General features: G+C 38.2%; 2 protein-coding genes across 3 annotated transcripts in view; one reads left to right on the top strand and one right to left on the bottom strand.

Annotated features, from left to right (window-relative positions):
• Positions 1–27,317, bottom strand: part of TASP1 (taspase 1) — a 249,297-nt gene that overhangs the window by 170,612 nt on the left and 51,368 nt on the right. For both annotated transcript variants that reach the window (XM_081097445.1, XM_081097446.1), the window contains exons 6-7: positions 21,783–21,867; positions 8,013–8,092 (exon numbers count right to left, since the gene is read on the bottom strand). In XM_081097445.1, coding sequence (XP_080953571.1) covers positions 8,013–8,092; positions 21,783–21,867 — 165 coding nt within the window. The remainder of the gene's footprint in view (positions 1–8,012; positions 8,093–21,782; positions 21,868–27,317) is intronic.
• On the top strand, positions 25,417–25,803 carry LOC308523049 (peptidyl-prolyl cis-trans isomerase-like 1; the record flags this gene model as incomplete). The annotated part of the gene is made up of 1 exon (XM_081096712.1): positions 25,417–25,803. The coding sequence occupies one exon, from the start codon at positions 25,417–25,419 to the stop codon at positions 25,801–25,803; it is 387 nt and encodes a 128-aa protein (XP_080952838.1).

The following is a 27,317-nucleotide window of genomic DNA, read 5'->3' as shown; positions in this document are numbered from 1 at the left end:
GGCCTAGGGGATGGGTTGTGGGGGTGGGGGGGAGATGGTAGAAGGGGCCAATGGGGAAAATAAGAGGGACATATGTAATACTTTCAACAATAAAGACACATTTTTAAAATAAGGGTAAAATATATAAAAGCTTTGAAAGAAAACAAGTCTAGGATTAAAAACAAAACTAAAATAGACTCAGTTTAACAAAGCCTAAAACCAGGCTGTGACAACATCAAGGTTATCTGCAAATAATTTAATTACATGCTAGGATAAAACTCAACATCATTCAAAGGAAGATAACAAATCCATAGTCTCTAAAATGTATCATCCACAGTGCCTGAGTTGCAATATAAACAATTATGAGATTTGCAACTAAACAGGAAGATGTGATCCAGAGTCAAGAGGAAGGAAAAAAAAATCTATCAATGGAAATTGACCCACAGGAGATTTGACTTTGGGTGGTGGACACAAGGTACAATGTACAGATCTTATAACATAGAAACCCACACCTGAAGCCACACATGTTGACCAATGTCACCCCAATAAATTTAACTAAAAAAAAATAAATTGACCCAGATGACCTAGATTTTAGAATTACTAGTCAAGGATTTTAAAAATAACAATAACAAATATGTTAACAATGAGTATAATGAGTGAAGACATGGGAAATTCAAAAGAGAGATGTAAATTATTTTTTAAAAATGGAACTTTATAATTGAAAGCTATAAATATTTTATATTTTTAAAATCATTACATAAGATTAATATTAGATACTGATGAAGAAAAGATTAGTGAACTTTAAGACAATTGAACAGAATTCATACAAATGAAAGTGTAATGGTTAATTTTCTGTCAACTTGAGTGGGCAGCAGGTACCCAGATATTTGGTCAAATACTATTGTAGGTATGTCTGTAAAGGTGTGTTTGATGAAGGTGAGATTAACATTTAAATTGGTAACCTGAGTAAAGCAGATTGCCCTACCTCAGTAGTCGGCAAACTCATTAGCCAACAGAGCCAAATATCAACAGTACAACAATTGAAATTTCTTTTGAGAGCCAAATTTTTTAAATTTAAACTATACAGGTAGGTACATTGTTATTAACTTAATTAGGGTACTCCTAAAGCTTAGGAAGAGCCACACTCAAGGGGCCAAAGAGCTGCATGTGGCTCGCGAGCTGCAGTTTGCCGACCACGGCCCTACCTAATGTAGGTGGACCTTATCCAATTAGCTGAAAGCATTCATAGAACTAAAATGTAGACTCTCCCCTAAGTAAGAGAGAATTTCTTTTGCCTGACTACCTTCATACGGGAACATGGACTTTTATTTGCCTCTGTCCTTGAGCTAAAACATCAGCTTTTCCTGGTCTCAAACCCGCCAGCCTTCATCCTAGAACTACATAACTGGTTCTCCTGATTCTCAGGCCTTTGGACTTGGATTGAAAATCCAGCTTCCTGACTGACCCTAAGGATCTTGGGACTTGTCAGCCTCCATAACCACTAATTATTGATAATATGTCTTTTAAGATGAGTAGATAAATAGATAGGCAGACAGACAAACAGATAGATATATCTTCTACTAGTTCTATTTCTATGGAGAATCCAGAAAACACAGAGAAAAAAGGATGAAAAAGTAAGAGCTTCAATAACAAGTGGAAGCACAAAATATTTTAATGTAAGCAGAACTGAAATCCTAGAAACAAATGAGAGAAGACACTAACAAACAAACAACAAAAAGTCTGAGTTTTTCCTAATTTGATTAAAAACTGTAACCCACAGATTCAACAGGCACAGTAAAAACTAGGCACAAAGAAACCACACCTAGGCATATCATGTTTAAAATGCTGAAAACCAAAGATAAATGAGTAATTCTTAAAAGCAGTTAAGAGAAAAAAGAAAACACATCGCATACAAGGAAACAATGATAAAAATAATACCTGACTTCCAATCAGAAACAAAGTAATCTAGAATATAATGTACTGGCATCATCAAAAGTGCTGATGTGGATCAGTGGTTGAGCATCAACCTATAAACCAGGAGGTCATAGTTCGATTCACAGTCAGGGCACATGCCCAGGTTGTGGGCTTGGTCCCCAATGGGGGACATGCAGGAGGCAGCTGATGAGTCTCTCTAATCACTGATGTTCCTATCACTCTCTCCCTCTCCCTTACTCCCTTCAGTTATAAGACAGAACAAAATTCTGAAACATGCTACAATATGGGTGAACTCTGAAAACATTATGCTAAGTGAAAAAGGCAGACGCAAAAGGACAAACATTGTATTGAGACAGCATAGGGACTTGGGCCTGAAAACAGAAAATACCAGGTGCCCAAGGAACTGAAGTGAAGACCAGGTAGTCAAAAGAAACTTGAGGTAAGCTGACCACAAAAATGTCACCACCCCTTCACTCCCATTCAAAAATGCAGTATCTAATTTTACCTCCCTTCTAACTACCTGCTTAAACTACTGACCTGCAGGTGCAGTTGATTAAGGTTTGACCACTATGGGACCTTCCTAGGGTGGCAGCAATGAGCAGTCTGCCATCTTGCTCCCACAGTGCCAGGCAATGCAGCTGGAAAAGGAAGTCAACCAACACTGAAATGGAAAATTCTGCAAGCCTGCCTTTTTCAAAACAGCCGCCTTTTCGCACAAGCCCACTGTGTCCCCAGCATATAAAAGCAAGCCAAGCAGAGCCAGTCCTTCCCCAACCCCCACGAGCCCGTTCAGAGACCTTCCTTTCCTTTGTGTTATCTCCCTTGTGCTTGGGCATAAGCTTAATAAAATCTGATTGGGAATTTCTCTGGGATTTCCTCTCGATTTCTATCTTGGGGAACCCAAGAACCCCAATGTCAGTAACAGTATGATTCCACTTATGGGAGGCCCCTAAAATAGACAAATTCAGAGAGGAAAAAATAGACTAGAGGTTACTAGGGGCTCACAAAAAAGGAGAATGAGTAATTGTTTGACAGGTACAAAATTTCTGTTTGGGATGAAACTGTTGTGGAAATCCATGATGGTTATGCAACACTGTGAATGTGCTCAGTACCAATGAATTAAAACTATTAAATTTTAAGTTATGTATATTTTACCACAATAAAAAAATAATAATAAAAAGTACAAAAGAAAACTCCTGCCAACCTAGAAGACTACATTCAACAAAAAATATATTTTAAAATTAAAGGCAAAAATAAAGATTTTTCAGATAATGAAAACTGTGGGTAGAACCTAGGGCATTCAGATCCAAAAGGGTCTGGTTCAGTGCCGGAAGCCGGTCCATCCTTGCTGCTTGACACAGTCGCTGCAGGAAAGAAACATCTGCACAGCATATGTTTCAAGGGACCTGGCGTATATAGCATACTGTTCTTAATATGTTTGCTCCCCTTAGCGCTGTGTGTTTTAACCAAGGTCACCTCTCCGAGAAAGGTTGTTTCCCCAGGTAGGAATTTTTCCCTGAAGTCAGGGAGGGGATGAAACTCCTTAACTAAGTGCCAGGCGGGTAGTTAATCACTACAAACAATCATGCTTAAACTACATAATCTTTACTCCCTGGAATGGAGATAAGAAACGCCCTAACCTTTGTAATAGAAATTGACAGGATTAAAATCAACTGGGATAAATACAGATGTAACAAGACAATAAAAAGCAGAACCTCTCTGGAGATCGAGACCAGAACTTGGCTGGAGATCCTGGCTAGGCTGCTGATCAACTGAACGCTGTCTCCGTGTCCTTCCTTCTTCGCGGACTCCGTCTACGCCTTTGGGAACCCCTGGACCTGCTGGGGTTGGACCCCGGCAGTTCAGGTTCCTCTGTAGGACCTTGGCAGCTTCCATGGTGTCCTACCCCACTCATTTACGAGGTTTCTGTACATCGTGAAGAGGACGCAGCCACCACACTTGTTTTGCATCAAGAGACAATAGACGCCCTCCCAATTCTCCTCCACCAACTGGCAGAAGAAGTGGCCCAGGCTCTTCAGAGCCACATCCTCGTGGTCAAAACAGAAGCCCAGAGAGAGGTAGGTGTAGAAGACCTGCAGATGCATGTAGACCAGGCAGTTGATGGTGGCCTCCACCTCAGTGGAATAATTCTGATGAATTTGGAAGCACATGGCTGCTCAGCAATAAGGAGCTAAGCTCAAAAATGGTGTTGGCTGATTTTGGAGGCCAAGGATGGCTGACATGATTCTGAAAACAATGGAAGAGCATAATTTCTACTCCTAAATGCACCATAGGTCAATACTATTCTTTTTTGCAAAAAACAAATAGATAAATATATCACTTAACTTTCAAATACCTTATTTATTCAGAGAATATTTCTTGTTAGTTGCTTATGTAAGTAACAAGAAATCTATTAGCAATATGTGTGTGTGTGTGTATATATACATATATATTTCTTCTTATAAGCACAAAACACTAATGTATAGTCAAAATATTTTGTCATCTGCAAAATATCTAGTAATAATTGTTTTATAACACCTTTTTATATAAATGTTCTGAATTAATAAGAAGTACAAAATAATTAAAACTGGCTGAGCACACGAGCAAGTTCATCTCCACTCTACTAAAACCTTACCAAAAAGAAATTTAAAGAGGCAAAAGACTGACATACACTGGGATGATAATAATGAGGAGGGTAATACCAACCTAATGCTAGAATGCAGAAAGCAAATGAATGAATACACAGTAACTGAGTAGAGGAAGACAAACCCCGATGACTAGTAGCCAAGACATTACTAATCAAACTAATTTCTTCCAAAGTAAGTAATTTCTGACCAAAAACCATCAGAAGAGCTCCAAACAGAAAGCCCCTGTTATCTCACAAAGCCAGGTTGAAACTGAAAACAGGGAAACTGGCAGAAGCTATCAATAAGGAACAGGTAGATGCCTAATCCCCTCCTCCTGCTTGCAGGAAACATGAGGTTAACACTGGAGAGGCTGAACCAGAGGGCCCCAAATAAGTGGACATCAAGTACAGCCTAGGGGCAGGTATGAGGGTTCTGCTTAAAACTGGGATTTATATAAAAAGTCTGGAAAAAAAATAAAAAAGGTAAGCCCCTTCCCTTGATCTAAACCAGAATACTGGCTATTGCCCTGCCAGAGCTGGGAAGATTTCTCTCTAACTAGTACAAAAGAAACACATACAGACATTTGGTTTTGTTGGGGGAACAACTGGGAATTCCCTCAACAAAAAAAGCATGATCACACCATCCCCCTTGAGGTCACCCAGACCTGTCCTCACAAACAAAGCTTCCAAATGGCTTTTAAGTGCCACACTCATGAGTATGAAAACAGCAGAGGGTCACTGTATGGTTGAGGAAATTGGCTAACATGTATTGGGGTCTGAAACAAAAAATAAGAAAGCAAAAAGAGAAACAGCAGGTAAAAACAAAATTTAAAGAATTATATCCTAAGAGATAAGCCAAAATACATATTAAGTTCGTGAACCTAGAACAGGACACTACTTTTAAAAGTATTCATCACAGATGAATCTCTAGAAATCAAAACTATGAAAACCAGTCCTAACCAGTGTGCTGAATGGTTAGAGCACTACCCCACACACCCAAATGCTCATGGGTTCAACTCCCAGTCAAGGGCACATACCTGAATTGCAGGTTCGATCCCTAGTCTTGTCAAGGCACATGAGGAAGGCAACCAATCAATGTGTCTCTTTCATATCTATGTTTCTCTCTCTCCCTCTCTCCCTCTCGCCCTCCTTCCCTCCTTTCCACTCTTTTTAAAAGTCAATGGGAAAAATATCCTCAGGTGAGGATTAACAACAAAAACTATGAAAACCAAAATTATAAATTCATCACAATTTAAAAACTTAGGAGATAAACTTAAAGAAACTTCCAAGACAGGACAAAAAACAGAAATTTTTTTAAAAAATTAATCAATTTTTGAAAAAGAAACAAGGGATTGGAGCAAAATCCACCATTTAATTTATAGAAATTAGAAAAAGAAAATTGAAGGATAGGGGAAGAGATTAGTATACTATTTTTTTATATATATATTTTATTGATTTTTTACAGAGAGGAAGGGAGAGAGATAGAGAGTTAGAAACATCGATGAGAGAGAAACATCGACCGGCCGCCTCCTGCACATCTCCCACCGGGGATATGCCTGCAACCCAGGTACATGCCCTTGACCGGAATCGAACCTGGGACCTTTCAGTCCGCAGGCCGACGCTCTATCCACTGAGCCAAACCGGTTTTGGCTAGTATACTATTTTTTTAATTTCCCCAAAACTGAAGCATACGAATCTCCACACTGAAAGTACAAAATGAGTACCCAGAATGCTGAATAAAAAAAAGACCCATCCCAAGATACTTCACTGTGTTAATAAGAACATGGGAATTAAGAGCTTACTTCCAAAGAGAAAGAATACACCACAAAAAACTGGGAATCAAAATGCCAAAGGACTGAACAGAAAGACTGAAAATTTTAAAATAAAAATAATTTCTTCAAAAGCCTAAGAGAAAATTATTTCTAGTCTTGCATATACTAAATGCAGAAGCAAAATAATTTTAAAAATAAATAGATAGATAGATAGATAGATAGATAGACAGACAGACAGGTAGATAGATAGGTAGATTGATTGATTCAGGAAACAGATAATGTGATTTTGGAGAGAGGAAAAGGAAATCCCAAATGATGATGAGGTGAAGACCAGCAATGACAAATACACAGCAGGCCCAGTAAGCATCCACTCTAGACCTTAAGGTGCCAGGTGAGGTGTCTCCAAGAAAAACAAAATAGCCCTGGCCAGTGTGGCTCAGTTAGTTGGAGCATTGCACCCTTCTATATAAACCTTAGTATCTCTAATGACAAGTTCCTAGAATCAGAATATGTTTAAGGCTCTTGATCGATACTATTTAGCTATCCTCCAAAATTTCTGCCAATTCACATTTGTAGCTATAATATATGATGTTCAGTTAACCCACATCTACCAGTAATAATGTAATATTTTTTAACTCTCACAAATTAAGAGAACAAATTTAACATGTCCTAATTTTGATATAAATTTCCCTATTAGTTAAATTACCTACTTATGACTTTTGAGCATTTTTCTACTGGGGTATTACATGTGTGGTTCTTAATTTAGGTAAACCTTTTTTTTTTTTTAATATATTCTATTGATTTTTTTACAGAGAGGAAGGGAGAGGGATAGAGAGTTAGAAACATCAATGAGAGAGAAACATCGATCAGCTGCCTCCTGCACACCCCCTACTGAGGATATGCCCGCAACCAAGGTACATGCCCTTGACCAGAATCAAACCTGGGACCCTTCAGTCCACAGGCCAGTGCTCTAGCCACTGAGCCAAACCGGTTAGGGCTAGGTAAACCTTTTCATAGATTAAGAACATGTATCCTTTTGTCATATTTATGGTAAGTGTTTTTTTCAGTCTTAACTCCCACAGTCACTTTTGCTTTTCCTTCTCTTACACTTGGTACATAGAAAGGCCTTCTTCAACTCAGGGACAGCTAAATGATGATCTGTTTTCTTCTCATTCTCTGAGGGGGTGGTATTATGGTTTTACTGTTAGTAATTATTTTAAGTAACCTAAAAGAAATCCTTTTAGCAATTCTTCTATAAAAACATGAGAAAGCAATGCAGGGCCCAGACCAGTGTGGCTCAGTTGGTTGGGCGTTGTCCCATGCGCCAAAAGTTTGTTGGTTCGATTCAGGTCAGGGTATATGCCCAGGTCACAGGCTAGATCCTGGATAGGGGACGTGCAGAAGGCAGCCGATCGATGCTCTGCTCTCACATCAATGTTTCTCTTTCTCTCTCCTTCTCCCTTCCTCTTTCTCTAAAAATAAATAAAAGGTTTTTGTTTGTTTTTAAAAAGATGCAATGCAGGGACCTCAGGAATATAAACATAGCTTAAAAGCAAATAATTTTCTATGTGTCTTTTAACTAAAATTTTTCAACATACAAGCTTTCTTCCTTAAATATCAGTACTATCTGGGTCAAAAGCAATATAACACTCTCAGGTATATATGCTAATATAGCTTAATTTTGAAAAGTTTTTACTCACTTGTGGTCATGATGTTAGGAGGGCAAGAAGGTATTCCATGATCTACTGCCCATCTGTAGGCTCCTTCTCCAACTAAAAAGCTAACAACAGAAAAATTATTCTTTTAAAAATTCCCAGTGTCATCTTCTCTACATATTCAATTAAGTAATATAGTAAGGCAACTAAAAAGCTTTGCATATAGATATAATTCTAGACTTCTTTAAAATAAAAATATGGCTATATGCCAAAAGAAATTCTTTAAAATTTTTCCCAATTTAGAGAAATTTTACAATTAGAAATGTTATCATTTCATTTGGAATAACTAATAAGTAAAACCCAACATAAGTAGTTGATTTACCAATGGAAAATATTAAGATTTACCAGTATCTTGGATCAACATAGTTCTCAGTTGACATCACAAGATCTATTTAATCTGATTAAGAGTCAAAGTTTAAGTGAATGTCTTCAGATATAGTATTTTTACCTTATACTACACCTGGCATAACTCAAAATGAGTGGATACATCTAGAAATGCCCTAAAACAATGAAATGTGCTTACATTTCTAAGCCTTGATGCAACAAAAATATATACCTGACCCTCAGGATCATTTTTACTGTGGGAAGTAAAGTACTATGATGTCCCCAAAGTAATTTTTAAGCCTCAAACTGCACATTTGAACATAAGAAAGTAAATAAAGGAATACTGTTAGCCAGCTCTAAAAGACTTATTTTCAAAGGTTTCAAATAGCATGCAGGATAATTAACCACCCCATTTTCTAACACATAATAGCAAGCAGTTACCATTATAATCAGTCACTTCATCTCCTTCCATAGCCAACTCCTTAAAGATCTCAGCCAGCTAGTAATGGATTCCTTGAACAAGTGCCTACTCATTAGTTTGCTGTTCCTTATTTTTTGTTTCTATTCTTCTAATCATTCCAACACTAAAAACTCAAAGCAATACATATTGAAGTCTTTAGATTTGATTGTTAGTAAGAAGATCGGTGACAGACTGGCAAAACAAAATCTAAGTAGACACTCAGAAACATACCCAAATGGTTCCAATGAAAAACTAAACGGTTAAGCCCAATAACTGTTTTCCAATGTACGTAAAGGTGGCGATGGAGGGGGCACTGAAAAAAGAGAGGAGGAAGGGCCAACTGGAATAAACAACTTTACCTCTTCAAACTCCCACTTTAAAAAAAAAATTCTAAAGGATTCTGAAAATATAAAACAGTTTCTCCAATTCTCGTATCAGATGAAAAACACTGCAAAGAAACTGCAAAGAAAGCTGCCACATAGAGTCCAAATGGAAGAATAACTGAAATAGGAACTTGGATGTGAGTTGAGCTGTCTTGACAGCATTTTTAGTACTTCCCTCTTCTAGAAACAGAATTTGGATATAAGAAATGACTTTTCTTCACGCAAAGATGTAAAAGAGATGCTGAAGTAATAAACTAAATGATCAGGACAGACATTTGGAGCTGAATCTAGTATTCTCAGTAGGCCCACTGATCATTTTGGGTTCAATCCCAGTATCTGGAATCAATGGCATTTTACAAAATATTCTTAGTTTTATCTTTCATTTCTTAGTCATTCATAGACTTGATTCTAAATAAAAACCATCTGCCATTGTCTGCTATGCAAGTTCTTAAGTAAATTTGGGTATTTTACAATATTCACAGGAAGGTGAATATTTGGATGCCATCTTATTAATAAGAATACTGAATATCAGACCTTAAATTACTATAAAAATTACTTGTCTAATAGCTCATCATCACACAAAATGGAATAACTGCTTCTGAAATCACTAAAAGATCCTGTAAAGCTACATAAGCTTTTGCCAAAAAGAAACTATACATGTCAAAAAAACAAAGACTTTCCAGAACCTTAAATGCAGTACCAATTCAAATTTATCTGTCTTCTGACTCTCCAAAGAGAAAGCTTTTAGAAAAGTTTCACCTCAATCAAGTTTTAAAAAAAAAAAACACCTACCTTTACAATTCACTCAAAATCTGACCACTTCTCACCATCTCCACTACTAACACCTTGCTCTAAGCAACCATCACCTGCTACCTGGATTGTTGCAAAGGCCTCACTATTTTCATACTTGCCTTGCTCTGCCCCCGCCCCAGTATATTCTCACCAGCCACTGACATCCTTGTAAAGCACATCAGATTATAACATTCCTCTTCTCAAAAACTGCAAAACCTTTCATGAGTACTCTAGTGTAAAAACTGGAGTTTTCACAATAATCTACAAATTCTCCCAAGTGATCTGATCCTTGATGCCCCTCACCTTTATCTCTTATTCCTATTGCCCCCTTGCTAATTTTACTCCAGCCTCTTGTAAAACTCAAACATGCCATGGGGGCTTCTGCCTCAGGGCCTTCATCCTAACTACTCTCTATCAGGCTCTCCCAAAGGCCAATTTCGCTCATCTGCTCCAGTGTCTGTGCTTGACAACACCTACTTAAAATGGCACCCCAACACACTGCACTCCCCTATCCAGTACTCCCAATCCCTCATTCTGTTTTTACATTTTTTCTTTTTTCCACCTTATACCATACCAAATACTTTATAATTTACATATTATATAGTTTATTTCTGTCTTCCCTAAATAAACTATAAGCTTCATAAGAATGGGAATCTTTGTGTTTTCTTTGATAATCCCAAGCATTTAGAATAGTACCTAAAGCACAGTAAGCACTAAATAAACATTGATGAGATATTAAAAATAAATTATGGTGTCAAAATTCCCTTAAGGACAACATTTTTCTTCTGTTATACCCACCTTAACTTACATTAAGACAAGTCTAAAGTGAATTAAAACAAAAAGCAGTAGCACTCTAGGGAGGCCAGCCCTGAGGTGGAATGATTAACACCTTCAGGAAGCTGAGCTGTAGGTGCTACTGCAAGCCTAACACAGCCAAAGGTCCCAAGAAGGGCTATCTGGGCAAACAGGGATGAGACTTATCTTATGGATGAGAACCACCCATTTGCAAAGAACCAAGAACCTAAAATTGTGTAACTTAGTGATTCAGAAAACTCTTAAGAATGCTCCTAGCCCCCAATAATCAAATTCTTTATTGGATGAAAAAGATATAGGAGAAAATGATAGCTGCTGCTTTGGACTTAAAAACTAATTTCTATTTATTTTATCTATCACTTCTTTGTTCATCACAAATATACAAAATTGATGGCAGACAAATTAGTAGCTATTAAGTAAAGCTTATAGACACATAAAGTACAAATAAAGAAGAACCTGCTATATTTGAAAATAACACAACAAACAAATTAAAAAATAAGAATTTAACTTTTTAAAAAATGTATTACAGAAATTTTCAAACATACATTTTAGAGAACAGTGTTATGAACTAAATGGATCATCAATCTATTTCATCAATTATTAATACAGTACACTAGTGGCCCGGTGCACAAATCCGTGCACATTGAAAGGAAATTAATTAGAAGGAACATTTTAATATCACTATTTGCCCTTTCTCTATAATAGAAGTGTCAACTAAATTCAGGATCGACAATGACAGATCGAAACACATGCGTGCAATTGGCACCAGTGAGAGCTTTATATGTATTGCGCATGCGTGAGTCAACTTAGCCTTTTATATATATAGAATAAACTTGCTTAATTAGACCTGCTTTCTGATTTAGCTAAACTTTTTCCAGCCCAGTATAACACCCCAAATTCTCTTTCAGGTAATTGTTAGCAACACGGCAGTAAATATCAACACAAAGCAGATTATTATTGTAGATCACACAGGGAGAACAGGGGGTAAAATACTTAATTGCAGCAGTGTTTGTCTATATTCTGTGTGGTGAGAAAACCTGAAGTCATTTTCAAGGTCCACCAATTCTTACTTCTTTTCAGTTGGGTCAAGTTTCTAAGCTTTCTAAATCTCCATTTTCCAGCTAATGAAAAGAAAAGAGGATTCCACCGAGTCTCCTATCTACCTACTCTAGGATTTCTGTGAGGATCAAATGAGATGAGGCACAGGAAAACACTTCACAGACATTTGGTTAAAGTGTAAAATGTTTCCACCTGGCTATAAAGCAAGTTGTGTTCCTGGGCTGAAGAAACTCCAAGGAGCCTAGTCCAGCCGTGGGCAAACTACAGCCCACGAGGCGGATCCGGCCTGTTTGAAATGAATAAAGCTAAAAACAAAAAGACTGTACCCTTTTATGTAATGATGTTTACTTTGAATTTATATTAGTTCACACAAACACTCCATCCATGCTTTTGTTCCGGCCCTCCGGTCCAGTTTAAGAACCCATTGTGGCCCTCGAGTCAAAAAGTTTGCCCACGCCTGACCCTAGTTGCTAGGGAGAGGAAGCCGGGAGTTGTTGCTACATTGCATCATTGCCCAGTGCTCATAGCCACCATTCCTGTGCTGGGCTGGGCAGTGGGCTGCATTTTGCACCATGGGGTCTCAGCAATGTAAGCTGCAATTTGACGAGGTATCTCTCCGGGATGGTGGCGGGGCCTGTGTCCCACTTGGGGGAAGCCGAGTGTTGTTTTGTGGGTGCCAGGTCCATAGTACCATTTATTGTTAAATGGCCTGTCGCTAGGGAGAGGAAGCCGGGTGTTGCTATGTGATGTCATTACTCAGCACCCACAGCTACCGTTTCCAGACTGGACTGGGCTGTGGGCCGCATTTTGCGCAATGGGGTCTTGGCAGCGTCGGCTACAATTTGGTGGGCTGTCACTCCAGGGTGGTGGCAGGGCCTGTGTCCCACATGGGGGAAGCCGAGTGTTGCTTTGTGGGTGCCAGGTCCATGGTGCCGTTTTCTCTGTAAATGGTCAGTGTGTGTTATGGCAGCTCCTGCGTTGAGCATCTGCCTCCTGGTGGTCAGTGCATGTCATAGCGACCAGTCAGAAGGTCGGACACTTAGCATATTAGCCTTTTATATATATAGATTGCTAATCTCATTCATTTATACCCCCACCCAAATTATTTTGAAGCAAATCCCAAATATAGAATTTCAAATATAAATATTTTGCGTACAGCTCAAAAAATGACTTTTAACAGATTACCACACATAAACAATGACACCAAAAAAACAATTAACAATAAATCCTTAGACTCAAAATATAGTCAATAGAGGTTCACATATCCCTAATTGTCATATAAAATTTTGCTATTGTTTTTATTTTGTTAAACTGCTTGGTTTGAATGGAAGTCCAACTAAATCTATATCGTTTGATAGGTCTCTTATATTTCTTTTAATCTTTAGGTTTCAAATTTTCTTTTAAAGTTCATATAACAAAAGTAGTATATTCAAAAATTTAATAAATTTATAAACAACAATAGATTAAATAGTATTTTTAAGAAACAATACACTAGGATACTCAGGGAATTGAGCTTTTGTAAACTACTGCAGGTATACAGTGAACTTTTGTGAAAGATTTCTGCTTCTGAACAATAGGGAGTAACAAGGAAGAAATTTATACTCTTGCATGAACCAATGAAAAAACAGTCAGACAAAATATAGAAAACAACAGTTTTTAGACGTTAGTAGGAAATGTAGGACAGTGATCCTTGAGGCAAAGGAAACAAACACGGTAAACCCTTTGACTGTCCCAGCTTACTGCCTGGAGTTTCTAGGCCTCAGCACAAGAAGGTTAATTCAGGAAGAAGCCGGCAGTTTCTCTGAATTGGACATCCACCAACCAAGGTAGCCAGAGTTCAGAGGGCAAAGTACCAGAGAGGAGGCAGAGTCCTCTTCTATTCTTCAACTGAGTAGAGATCAGTGTGTAAAAGGAAATTAACCAGAGCATGGGAAAGAATAATGTGAAAGTTGTAGAGGAAACAATCCCCAAGTTCACACAAAGCCAGAGATTGCTCCTGTTCCCACCAGTGAAAGTAAAAAAAGCATCATTCTAGGTGCATCTGCTATAGTACTTAGAAGGGTTTGGCCTGGATAGCAAAGCAAAATCAACTCAAGGCTAAATGCTTCCCTAGTTGCATGTAACAAAGTATAAAGCAAGACCTGAAAAGATGAAACTGCCTCTAAGAAGTTAACGATATCCTAGAATAAAGCTGAAGAATATTTATTAAAATAAAAGAATATCAGCATCAAATAAAACAATGTCTGGAATCTAATAAAAATTACCAAACATGCAAAGAAGAATGAAAATTTAATCTATAATGAAGAGAGAAATCATTCAATTAAAAACAACTCTGAAATAATAAACATGATAGAATTAGTATACAAAGATATTAAGACATTATAACTCTATTCATATGTTCAATTAAAACAGTATAACTCTATTCATATGTTCAAGAAGCTATAGGAAAGATTAAACATATTAAACAGATACATGGAAGATAGTTTTTAAAAATGCAAATCAAACTTCCGAAAGATAAAAAACTATGTCAGAAATGAAAAATAAATTAGATGGGATTAACATGTGATTAGATATTTAGAAAAATAATTACTAAACTTGAAAACAGCAATGAAAACTATTCAAAATAAAACAGAAAAAAATGGAAAAAGTAAACAAATCATCCGTGATCTATAGGACTATTACAACAAGTCAAATAGAGCCTGGCCAGTGCGCCACAGTGGTTGAACCAAGAGGTCACTGGTTTGATTCCTGGCCAGGGCACATGCCCAGGCTGTGGGCTCGATCCCCAGTAGGGGACATGCAGGAGGTAGCTGACCAATGTTTCTTTCTCTCTCTTCGATGTTTCTATCTATCCCTCTCCTTTCCTTTCTCTCTAACATCAGTAAAAACATTTTTTTAAAAAAAGAAGTAAAATAGATGTGTAATTGAAGTCCTAAAGAATAGAAGGGAATATCAGCAAAAATATCTGAAGAAATGATAGGCAAAAATTTCCCAAATTTGATGAAATATAGAAATATATATCCCTATATACCAGGGGTGGGCAAACTTTTTGACTCGAGGGCCACAATGGGTTCTTAAACTGGATCGGAGGGCTGGAACAAAAGCATGGATGGAGTGTTTGTGTGAACTAATATAAATTCAAAGTAAACATCATTACATAAAAGGGTACGGTCTTTTTTTTTTTAGTTTTATTCATTTCAAACGGGCCGGATCCAGCCCGCGGGCCATAGTTTGCCCACGGCTGCTATATACCCAAAAAACAAAACAGGCCAATATTTCTCATTAATATAGGTGCAAAAATTCTTTACAAAGTTTTATTATACCTTATGATCAAGTAGAATTTATCCCAGAAATACAACTGTTGAATTAACAGACAAAATCAACCAATTACTATATTGACAAAGTAAAAAAATTGTAAGATCATCTCAATAAATGCAACAAAACATTTGAAAAGGTGCAACACCCATTTTTATTAAAAACTCTCAGTACATTATGCAAAAAAGAGACTTCCTCAGATAGACTTCAAGTCAAGATGGAGGCGTAGGTAAACACAGTACTCACATCCTCCCACAACCACACCAAAATGACAACCAAACTACAGAACAACCATGATTCAGAAGTGTCTGAAACCTATATAAAAGGACGTCCTACAACTAAGGGATTAGAGAATAAACCACGAAAATACTGGTAGGGGGATGGAGATGTGATAAGGGCCAGTCCCATACCCATGTAAAAATTGGGAGGCATATCTCGGCTGTGGAGATCCCCCCTGAGGAATGAGGGATCCCAGCCCAGAGTTCTATTGCCAGGAAGAGAGGTCCCCATAATTTCTGGTTGTAAAAACCAGTGGGGACTGTGGATGAGAGAGACAGAAAGCTGCTGGAATGCCACACAGTTCCTCTTAAAGGGCCCATGCATGAACTTACTTGGACGTACTCCCTCTGAGATCCAGTGCTGGGACAATAGCTAGAAAGGCACCAGGGACATTGTCTAGCATCAGTACAACAGCTGGAGGGGCAGCTTTCTGCTAGACAAAAGTGCTGGCAGAGCCCATTGTTCCTTTTCTGAGCCCTCCCATTATAAAGTTAGCAGGCATGCACTATATCTGAGTCTCCATCAACCTGACTATCACTGTTTGCCTGTTCTAGTGATTCCCTGAGACGCCACCCCAACAAACTTGCAGGCCTACCCAAGCTGTTTCCAGTTGCTTTTCCATATGAATGATCTGTCTTGGCTCACATTTCAGACTTTTCTAAAATCTCTCAAACAAGCAACATCTGGCCTCAGTGTACCCTGTACTTTTCGCTAAGTGGTCCCAGACTCGGCACTAGCAGCAACTGGCCATAGTTCGCAGCTTTGCCTCTCCTAGGTACCTCCAAGCCTAGCACAAGTAGCAGCCATCTGTAGATTACTTTGTAGATCAAACTGGGTGACCCTGGCAGAATACAGGTAGCGGCTCAGAAGGCCCCATGGCCAGTGCACCCACTAGACAGCTTCAGACCACATCAAAACACCATCCAACCACCTCCATAGTGACACACTCAAGGGGAAGACTTGGCAGGCACCAGAGCCTGGCTGAAGTAAGTCCTGTTTTGTGAGGCAGGACCCTGCACAGCTGATCCTCTGTGGTAGTCAGTGGTTGCAACCAGTCCTTGCAGACAATTGACCTGGGGTATATCACTCCCATTGATGTGTCAGCAGCAATCAAGGGTCAGTTATAACAGGAGGGTATAGAAAGTGCACACAGGGTCGGGGGGCACACCTAGAGTGCCCAACTTGGGAGATGGGGGAGACTATGCCACTGGACCCTACAGGACACCTACTACATTAGGCCTGGGAGATGTAGCAGCTCTACCTAATACACAGAAACAAACACAGGAAGGCTGCCAAAATGAGGAGACAAAAAAACACCTTCCAAATAAAAAAAACAGAAGAAAATTCCAGAAAAAAACTAAATAGAGACAAGCAATCTACTAGATACAGAGTCCAAAACACTTGTTATAAGGATGCTCAATGAACTTAGGGGAAGATTAGTTGTACTTAGAGAGAACTTCAGCAGCATAAAAAAGGACATGGGAACCATAAAAAAAGGAAGACATGGAAACCTTAAAAAAAGTTAGAAATGAAGGATACACCAACTGAAATGAAGAATAATTTACAGGGACTCGACAGTACAGTAGATGAAGCAGAGAATCAAATTAATGATTTGAAATATAAGAAAGTAAAAACTACCCAATCAAAATAGCAAAAAGGGAAAAGAACCTATAAAAGTGAAGATAATATAAAGGTACCTCGAGACAACATCAAGTGTACTAACATTTACATCACTGAGGTACCAGAAGGAGAATAAAAATAGAAAGAGATTGAAAACCTATTTAAAAAATAATGATGAAAAACTTCCATAACCTGGTGAAGGAAATAGACATGCAAGTCCAGAAAGTGCAGAGTCCCAAACAAGATGAACCCAAAGGGGCCCATACAAAAATACACATCATAATTAAAAGGCCAAAGGTTAAAGAAAAATAGAATCTTAAAAGCAGCAAGAGAAAAGCAGTTACCTACCTACAAGGGAACTCCCATAACACTATCAGCTGATTTTTCAAAAGAAACTTTGCAGGGCAGAAGGAACTGGCAAGAAATATTTAGAGTGATGAAAAGCAAGGACCTACAACCAAGATTACTCTATTCAGCAAAGCTATCATTTAGAACTAAAGGACATATAAAGAGCTTCCCAGACAAGGAAAGGCTAAAGGAGCCCATCAGAACTAATATTACATGAAATGCTAAAGGGTCTTCTTTAAGAAAAATAAGAAGAAAAATAAAGATTAAAAATATGAACAAAATGGCAATGAACATATATCTATCAAAATGGATCTTTAAAAAAAACACAAAATAAATGAAGAAGTGGAAAAAAAAGAAGGTGACTTCCTCAACATAAAAAAGAGCATCTATAACAGTGATGGTGAACCTATGACATGCGTGTCAGAGATGACACACGAACTCATTTTTTTGGTTGATTTTTCTTTGTTAAATGGCATTTAAATATATAAAATAAATATCAAAAATATAAGTCTTTGTTTTACTATGGTTGCAAATATCAAAAAATTTCTATATGTGACACAGCACCAGAATTAAGTTAGGGTTTTTCAAAATGCTGACACACCGAGCTCAAAAGGTGTTATAGATCACTGATCTATAACAATCTATAGCAACCATCATATTTAACAGTAAAAGACCAAATGTTACTTCCCTAAGATGACAACAAGGCAAGAATGTCCACTCTCACACTTCTAGTCTATATTGCATCAGAGGTCCTACCCACTGTAATAAAGAAAAAGAAATTAATTAGAGGAATCCAGATTATAACAGCATAAGTGAAATTAGATCCCTAGAAGACATGACTATCCATGTAGAAAATTTTACGGAATCTATAAATGTGGTACTAGAACAAATGAGTACAGCAGATTCCTAGGATAGAACATCACTATAATAAAAATCATTCATATAATTATATATATTGCCAATAAACTATTGAAAATTAAGATTTTTAAAATATGCAATTTATCAAAGCATTAAAATGAATGAAGTACTTAAGTATAAATTGGATAAAAGCTGCGAAAGACTTGTATAGTGAAAACTATAAAACACCGTCCAGAGAAGTTAAAGAAATTCTTAGTAAATGGATATGTTGCAATCCTAATCAAACTCCAGCAGCTATTATAGAAATTGACAGGCTGATTCTAAAATTCATATGGAAATGTAAAATGCCTAAAATAGTCGAAACAATTTGAAAACAAAGAACAAAGCAGAACTATGTACATGAAAGAATCAGATAGCTGGTTCCAAACAAGTGTAGGATTACTATATGACATCATTTTAGTGGAAAAATGGCCATCATTTTTCCCCACATATTTTATGTTTGGAAAATATAAAAATATTACACATGTCCTCTTTGATAATTACCTCATCTTGTTCCCTTTTTCCTCCTATCCCAAAAATAATCACAGTGAGTTTGTTAACTTTCTTTTCAGATCACGTGTGTGGTGTGTGTGTGTGTGTGTGTGTGTGTGTATGTATGTCCTATATAATAAAAGGCTAATATGCAAATTGATCAAACCTCAAAATGACCAGTCACTATGATGCGCACTGATCACCAGGGGGCAGATGCTCGACACAGGAGCTGCCCCCTGATGGTCAGTGCGCTCCCACAGGGGGAGCGCCACTCAGCCAGAAGCTGGGCTCATGGCTGGAGAGCGCAGCAGCAGTGGTAGGAGCCTCTCCCACCTCCGTGGCAGTGCTAGGGATGTCTGACTGATGGCTTATGCCGGCTCCCCATATCAGTCAGATATCCCCCAAGCGAGGGCTCAGGTCGGGCTGAGGGATGCCCTCTGAATGCAAAAATTTCGTGCACCGGGACTCTAGAGAGTGTGTGTGTGTGTGTGTGTGTGTGTGTGTATACTGTGGGGCCTTGACTAACGAGTTTAATTCATTCCGTGACGGAGCTCGTAACTCAAATTACTCGTATGTCAAATCTTAAAGTGAACAAGTGAGACACGTGATGCTGGGCTGATGTTGTGGCATTCACTGTGACGTTCGCTGTGCCAACTAGCGGTGGGGTATCTGAAGCTGGCTCATAACCCGAATTTTAGCTCGCAACTCAAAGCAAAAAATCGGCCGAGAGACGGCTCATATCTCGAAAAACTCGTTAGTCGGGACACTCGTAAGTCAAGGCCCCACTGTGTGTGTGTGTGTGTGTGTGTGTGTATCCATCCTTAGAAAATTATACTATTATATGTAATGTGATTCTATGAAGGAACAAATTAGAAAGAGAAAAGCTTCATTCAAGACAACTCTTACCTAGAGGCAGGGGCAGGGATAGAGATGGGGGTCAGGGTAAAAGTACAAGACAGACAAAGGGAAGGATAAGGATCCCATTAGAAAGGCTTCAGCTTCAAATCTTTGGTAATATTTTATTCCCTAACCTGGGTTGTAGGAAACAGGTATTCATTACATTATTTTGTAACTTTTTAAGGCAGGGGTCCTCAAACTACGGCCTGCGGGCCACATGCAAATACAAATGTTGTATTTGTTCCCGTTTTGTTTTTTTACTTCAAAATAAGATATGTGTAGTGTGCATAGGAATTTGGTCATAGTTTTTTTTTAAACTATAGTCCGGCCCTCCAACAGTCTGAGGGACAGTGAACTGGCCCCCTGTTTAAAAAGTTTAAGGACCCCTGTTTTAAGGAAACATAAACTAAACTGAACACATTCAGCAACTTAGAGATCTATGCATGTTACTATATATAAATGTGACTCTCTTTAATTTATGCTGCATAGTTAATAATACAACCAGAAAATAGTTTACTCAGCCATTGATGGACACCTAGGTTGTGTATAGTTTTTATACACAAGCCACATTGCTGTAGCCCTCTTTTGCTGCACAAGCCTTCCTGTGTACATGTGAAGGTGTTCTGTCTTAAGGTGTAATTGCTGGAGCAAGCAGTATGTGCATTGTCATTTTTTACATTAATCAGTAATGTCAAAATGTCTCTCAACTAACTATATCAATGTATGTTCCCACCAGCACTAGTAACACAAAAAAACCTATTTTCCACACCCTCAACAAGACTGGATATTAGTCTTATAATTAGTCTAATTAGTCTTATTAGTTAATTTTACTACTTTAAATAAGGTGAAAATATCGTATCATTTTAATTCACAATTCCTTAATTAATATATGATTGAGCACCTTTTCATGTATTTATATGTCATCAATATTTTCTTTTCTATAAGTTGTCTATTTGTATCCTTTATTAATTTTTAGAATTTTGGTTGTCTTTTTCTTAACTTTATTCTTCTTAAACATGATGGAAATAATGAAACACATATTAGAGATTGCTTTCCCTTACCCTTGTTTTATTGAAAACAAATATTTCTTTGAAAATTTTAAATAATCAACCTTTCTAATACCACAATTAAACACCTAAGAAGTATATGATTAAAAGAATACCTTTAATTTATTTAGGTAAAAGGTTTCAAGATTTTTCAAAACTATTAATAAATTTATTTTCGAGGACTTAAAATTATAACAGTCAAATAAAGTGATTCCTACAGTACTACTATCATAGCTTTCACACAGAACACTAATGTAACCTTCACACCAGGCATGCTGAACACATACTGAGTATGAGACAGTATTGAGGCATATTTGTTAATAATGTTAGGCATGCTAACAGGATGGTGGTTATGCTTTGCAAACAGACAAATTTACAGAACTATCTGAGGGTAAAATAGGATGTCGAGGATTTGCTTTAAAATGCTAGGATAAAAAATATATGCATCAAAGAGATGAAGAGCAAAAGCATTGTTAATTATTGGAGCTGGATGACAGGTTCATGAGGGCTCTTTACAACATTCTCTCTACTCTTATAACTATTTGAAAAGTTCAAAGTGTTTTTAATGAGAATTGTATGTTAATGCTGGAGAAGAGATGTGATCTGACTAATCTTAGTGTCACAATGTGTTTCTGCAGATGAGAAAAATTAAGTACTTTTATTCTAGGAACTCCTCAAGATTAACAATTAGTTTAGACTCTGGACTAGAATGTGCAAGACACTTTTAAAGTTTCATAATAAAAAGACTCCAGTTGAGTACTTAGTAACAGCAAAAACATCCCTATAATCAACTACAAAACCAAAAATAACTCTGATCTCTTTTCTGCTTTAATCCACAATATTCTATTCCATCCGGAGTTCTATCAAGTGTACAAAGATCACAGAACAAAGTGAGTCTTCAACTCAAAGGCAAGCTACCGCTGGTGTACAACCAACAGCATCATCCTTCTGTGGATAAAAATAGCCTTCAAACACTGCATGCACCAAAGACCAAAGACCCAGGGAAAGTCAGGCAGAACAAAGTGGTTACCAGGGAGGAATCCGGCCAGCAGAGAGCTTGCCCTTCTGCCCTTCACACAAGAGTCTGTTCGCAACTGAGACTGGGTTCTTGATTCCTATAAAATAAAATTAGCAGAAAATGAAGTAAAAAGTCTTCAACTTTCCCACTCAGTTTTGTGGCAATTTCAATAAACACAAGTTTTAAATATCTTGGAAAACTCTCCTTTTATATATTAATAAAAACCATTAATTATCATAAACAATACAGATCAAATCAACAAATACATGATTATCTAGTAAATTCAAGAAAAGAACAAATATAAAACATACCTTCTCGTGTTTTGTCATACGCTACAGCAGCAAAAACTGAATTTAAAATAATACACATTTAAATTAGCTTCCTTTTTAATAGATTTCAGAATAACAGAATAGAAAAATAAACTGAAAATGTGACATCTACAATCAAAACCATATATTTCCTCTAAAGAATTGCCCTGGCCAGCTTGGCTTGGTTAGTTGGACATCGTCCCATGCACCAAAAGGTTGCCGGTTCCATTTCCCGTCTGGACACATGTCCGGGTTGTGGGCTTGGTACTGGTGGGGGGCCTGCAGCCAACTGATTTTCTGCCCTCACATCGATGTTTTTCTTTCTCTCTCCCTCTCACTCCCTCTCTCTCTGAAAATCAATAAAAATATTTTAAAAATAAGCATGATTACAAACAGCTTCAAATTTAATTGGGGAGGAAAATTAATGGCCAAATATTTTAAATCTCACCTGTAAGAAGGACTGAATATAGAGGAAGTCCTTCAAACTAGGTAAGGGTAGGGAGAATAGACCAAGTATATACAAGATTGTGATCTAAAGTATAGTTCAGATTGTAACCTAAAGTATGATTCAGATTGTTCCCATGAGGAAAAACAGAATGTGAAAAGTGAAAAATGGGCACTCATCTGGGAAGAATGACGGCAGTAAGTATTAGTGTGAAAACCTTATATCACGATGACAATGACAACAACAAATAAGGCACTGATGATAAGGAAAGAAGACAGTGACAGTAACTCAGTATCTAATATGTGTCAAACCTAGTGCCAATCCCTTAAATGTAATCAGATTACTTCAATGATCCCTTCAACCTTTCACATAAATACCCTTATGAACCCTATCTCATTACTGAGGAAACATTTTCACAGAGGGTTAACTCACCTGCCCAAGATTAGTGCTGAGATTTTAACAGAGGCAGCTAATGCCAGAGACTATGCCCTTAACCACTAAGCTATGATGCCTCTCAGGACACTACTAATGCAAATAAAAAATCAGCAGTGGGATATAAAGCGGCTATAAAAATTACAATTAAGACCACCATATTGACATTAAAAAAAAAATGTCACACAAAAAAATGTATAAAATACCAAAGGATGGAAAAGCTCAGGTCTCTGAGCTCTTAAATATATTTCTGGATAAATGATTCAATATTGTAGACATTAACAATTACCAAAGTAACTTACAAACTCTCTATTAATTCAAAACTTCAAAAAATTTCTGAAGTATGCCAAGCTGACTCTTAAATTCATTAGAAAGAGAAAACTTTGGGGAAAAAAGTTAAGACTTCACCCAATGAGATCATTTTCATTAAAAACTATTCTAATGAAAAGAGTGTGGTTTGAGTACAAAATAGACAAGTATATCAATTGAATAGAATAAAGCTAAACTTCAGACACAGACACACATGAATTTGGATATTTAACATGTGATAAAGATAGTTTTCAAATGAGTAGGGCACAGATAGGGTACATATTAGCGGCAGAAAGAACACATAGAGTGCTGGAGATCCAAGTATTTTACTACTGTACCAGCTATCAATTTATTGGTTCTCGGCTACCAATTCATCCTTTGTTGCCTGATCTGTAAAAATGGAAAAGGGCCCTTTAAATGTTTCCTTTGCCAGCTGGCACACTGATATACTTTGTCAGTAGAGGGCACTGGAGACACACTGCAGGAGGAAAGGGTGGCTTGCTATCCAGCTCCTGGAGAATACCAGTTTTTCTCCACTATTTGGCCCACCTGGTAGTCTCCAGTGCTAAGTGACTGCAGGGTACAGTTTTCTCCAGCATTTGGCCACCACATGTTTTCCCCAGCTCTTGATTCAGGCCATGGCAGCATAGCTGACAGCCCCAGAAAGAATAGGGCTGCACCCAGCTCAAGTCACTGATCCCCTCATCTTCTCAGTCCGACAAGCACACATGGCAAAATGCTCCACCTGGTTGACTATCTAATGAGCCAAAAGCCCAATTGCTATCCTGTGCAACAGAGGTTTAGTTACCATGGCTTCCTGACCTCTGTGTGCCCACCTACCAGGCCAAGCTCAGCTGAGCCACCCAAGATTGTTCCTGCTCTCACAGTGACAATGGCCTGGGTACCCCAGCAACTTCTCCGCCTGACAGTGGGCTGCAACTATACCTTCTACAACAAGATCTGAATTCCCTTCTAAGTTAATCCCTACTTCAGTATTCTTCTGTCCTAGAATACACTTTGAGTTTTCTTTCCATCTTTATAGTTACTCTCTTATCACTGTTTAATAATTCTTTATATTAAACCTCTCCTGTTTAAACTACTGGGTAGTTTGTCTCCTAGTTGAACCCAGACTGATACAGTAACCATGGACAAATTAGTAAACTTCTCCTGTGTCTCAGTTTTCTCATCTGTAAAATAGGGGGGAAAGTACTGACCTCATGTTATTGTGAGAACTAAATGACTTAATATATATAAACTACTGGAGAAAAATGCACATTATGCAATAGTTATCTAATAAGTGGTAATTATTATTGTTCTTTTTTTAAAAAATATATTTTATTGATTTTTTACAGAGAGGAAGGGAGAGAGATAGAGAGTTAGAAACATCGATGAGAGAGAAACATCGACCAGCTGCCTCCTGCACATCCCCCACTGGGGATATGCCCGCAACCCAGGTACATGCCCCCGACCGGAATCGAACCAGGGACCTTTCCGTCCGCAGGCCAACGCTCTATCCACTGAGCCAAACCGGCATTATTATTGTTCTTATTCAATTAATTATGTAGGGACAATTTGTTGGTCATTTCAGAAAAATAAATAATGCATTTAAGAGTTAAATAGGCCTCACCCTAACCGGTTTGGCTCAGTGGATAGAGCGTCTGCCTGCGGACTCAAGGGTCCCAGGTTCGATTCCGGTCAAGGGCATGTACCTTGGTTGCAGGCACATCCCCAGTAGGGAGTGTGCAGGAGGCAGCTGATTGATGTTTCTCTCTCATCGATGTTTCTAACTCTCTATCCCTCTCCCTTCCTCTCTGTAAAAAATCAATAAAATATATATATATATATATATATATATATATATATATATATATATATATAATAAAAAAAAGAGTTAAATAGGCCTCGCACCCCAGCCTCCTGGCTTTGGAGGTGGTGTCCTTCCTCTTCCTTTTCTCAACTCTTCAAATCTTGGCATCACAGGGTTGAACCGCAGGGACCGGAAGTGTGCCTTGCACCAGCGGGTCCCCGGGGAATCGGCGCCAGAAGTGGCAACTGCTGGGGAAAGATTCCGCTGGCTCCGCTATGGGGGCTATTCCCCCCCACCCCCACCCCCGACTCCTGGCAGCCGCCCAATGTCTACTTAGAGACCAGCATGGGGACCATCGTGCTGGAGCTGTACTGGAAGCATGCTCCAAAGACCTGCAAGAACTTTGCTGAGTTGGCTCGTCGAGGTTACTACTATGGCACCAAATTCCACAGAATCATCACAGCCTTCATGGTCCAGGGAGGTGACCCAACAGGTCGAGGTGGTGCATCTATCTATGGCAAGCAGTTTGAAGATGAGTTTCATCCAGACTTGAAATTTACGGGGGCTGGAATTCTTGCAATGGCCAATGCACGGCCAGACACCAACGGTGGCCAGTTCTCTGTGACCCTAGCTCCCACCCAGTGGCTTGATGGCAAACACACCATTTTTGGCCGTGTGTGCCAGGGTATAGGAGTGGTGAATAGAGTAGGAATGGTGGAAACAAACTCCTAGGACCCCCCTGTGGACGATGTGAAGATCATCAAGGCATAACCTTCTGGGTAGTCTTGCTGCTCGCCAGGTCTTCTGAAATGGCCCAGTGAACCAGTTTCCAGGTACCTACGTGACACACTCTGAACTTTATTTTGGCCTTGTGAATCCCAGAGCCAAGGAGGCCTGGGAGCTTAGGTTAGAGGTGGAAGTGTATTTTAATAGGATGCTTCTTGTCCCTTCTCCCTGAGCCTCGTTAACAGAACATTTCCAGAACTGCCCATACATGATCACACACAGACTACTGCTCACTGCAGATGACCCATACTGCTTTTTGTGTGCCTCTGTCTGATACCCTTGGAACAACATGAAGCCAGCTCTGCCATTTCACTGTCCAACCAAACTTCTTTCTGCGAAGATTTATATTCTGGCCTGCACTACAGTTTTCGGTGGCTGACGGCCACAGAATTCAAACCACTCAGTGCCTGTCAGCCCTCTGCACTCTGCACACCCTTTTCAGACTACATTTGTTCTTCCTGGGAATGTCTGCATCGCTACATATATTTCCCCCTCAAAAGCAGAACATCAACACTGCTGTTCCTGACACTTAGACATCCCATGCAAAGCCACACTGGCTGTTTGCCAAGTGAGAAATGCATCCAACAATCAAGTGTCTAAAAAGGTGTCAAGTGGGGAATGCTAATGTGTAATAATCAAGAAATGAATTTACTAAAAGGAGGCAGAAGCGTTGACCATTTTTTGCCCAGAAAGGAGTAGAAATCTGTAGTGAGCCTAAGAAAAGGCTGAATTCTTCTCATAAAGGAGAAGTGCCACTACCTTTTTCTTTTTTAACCTAAGACTTTAGAGAAACTGAAATTTTATATGTTAAGGGCTTTTCTTGTTTTTTAATCTTTCTGTATTTTTAGGGGGGTTATGAGAGGAAGTTAATACCTGTGTGATACATAGAAACTTCCTAAATCAGTGATGGCGAACCTATGACACGTGTGTCAGAGGTGACACGCGAACTCATTTTTTTGGTTGATTTTTCTTTGTTAAATGGCATTTAAATATATAAAATAAATATCAAAAATATAAGTCTGTTTTACTATGGTTGCAAATATCAAAGAATTTCTATATGTGACACGGCACCAGAGTTAAGTTAGGGTTTTTCAAAATGCTGACACACTGAGCTCAAAAGGTTCGCCATCACAGTCCTTAATAAAATGCCATTAATGGTTGAAATTTTAAAACAAACAAAAACAAAAAAAAAGAGTTAAATAAAAATATATTATGCACATATTAGAAGAAAATATGGGTGACCAAACTCATAATTATGAGAGAGAAACCTTACAAATGCAAAATACAAAATCCACAACAGAGAAATAAGTTTGACAAATAAAAATTTTAAATTCCAATATGATAAAGCACATTATAGAGTTTTAAAAGGCAAGCCACATAAGAGGTATAAACAGTTCACAGAAAAATGTTAATGGCCTTTACACATGCGAAACTTCATTAAATACCAATAAAATTTTACA

Source organism: Myotis nattereri (genome assembly GCF_964212035.1).
Source record: "Myotis nattereri genome assembly, chromosome: 8".
Classification (NCBI taxonomy): domain Eukaryota; kingdom Metazoa; phylum Chordata; class Mammalia; order Chiroptera; family Vespertilionidae; genus Myotis; species Myotis nattereri.
The sequence above is the reverse complement of the archived record's forward strand: the minus strand, read 5'-3'. Positions and strand labels throughout refer to the sequence as shown.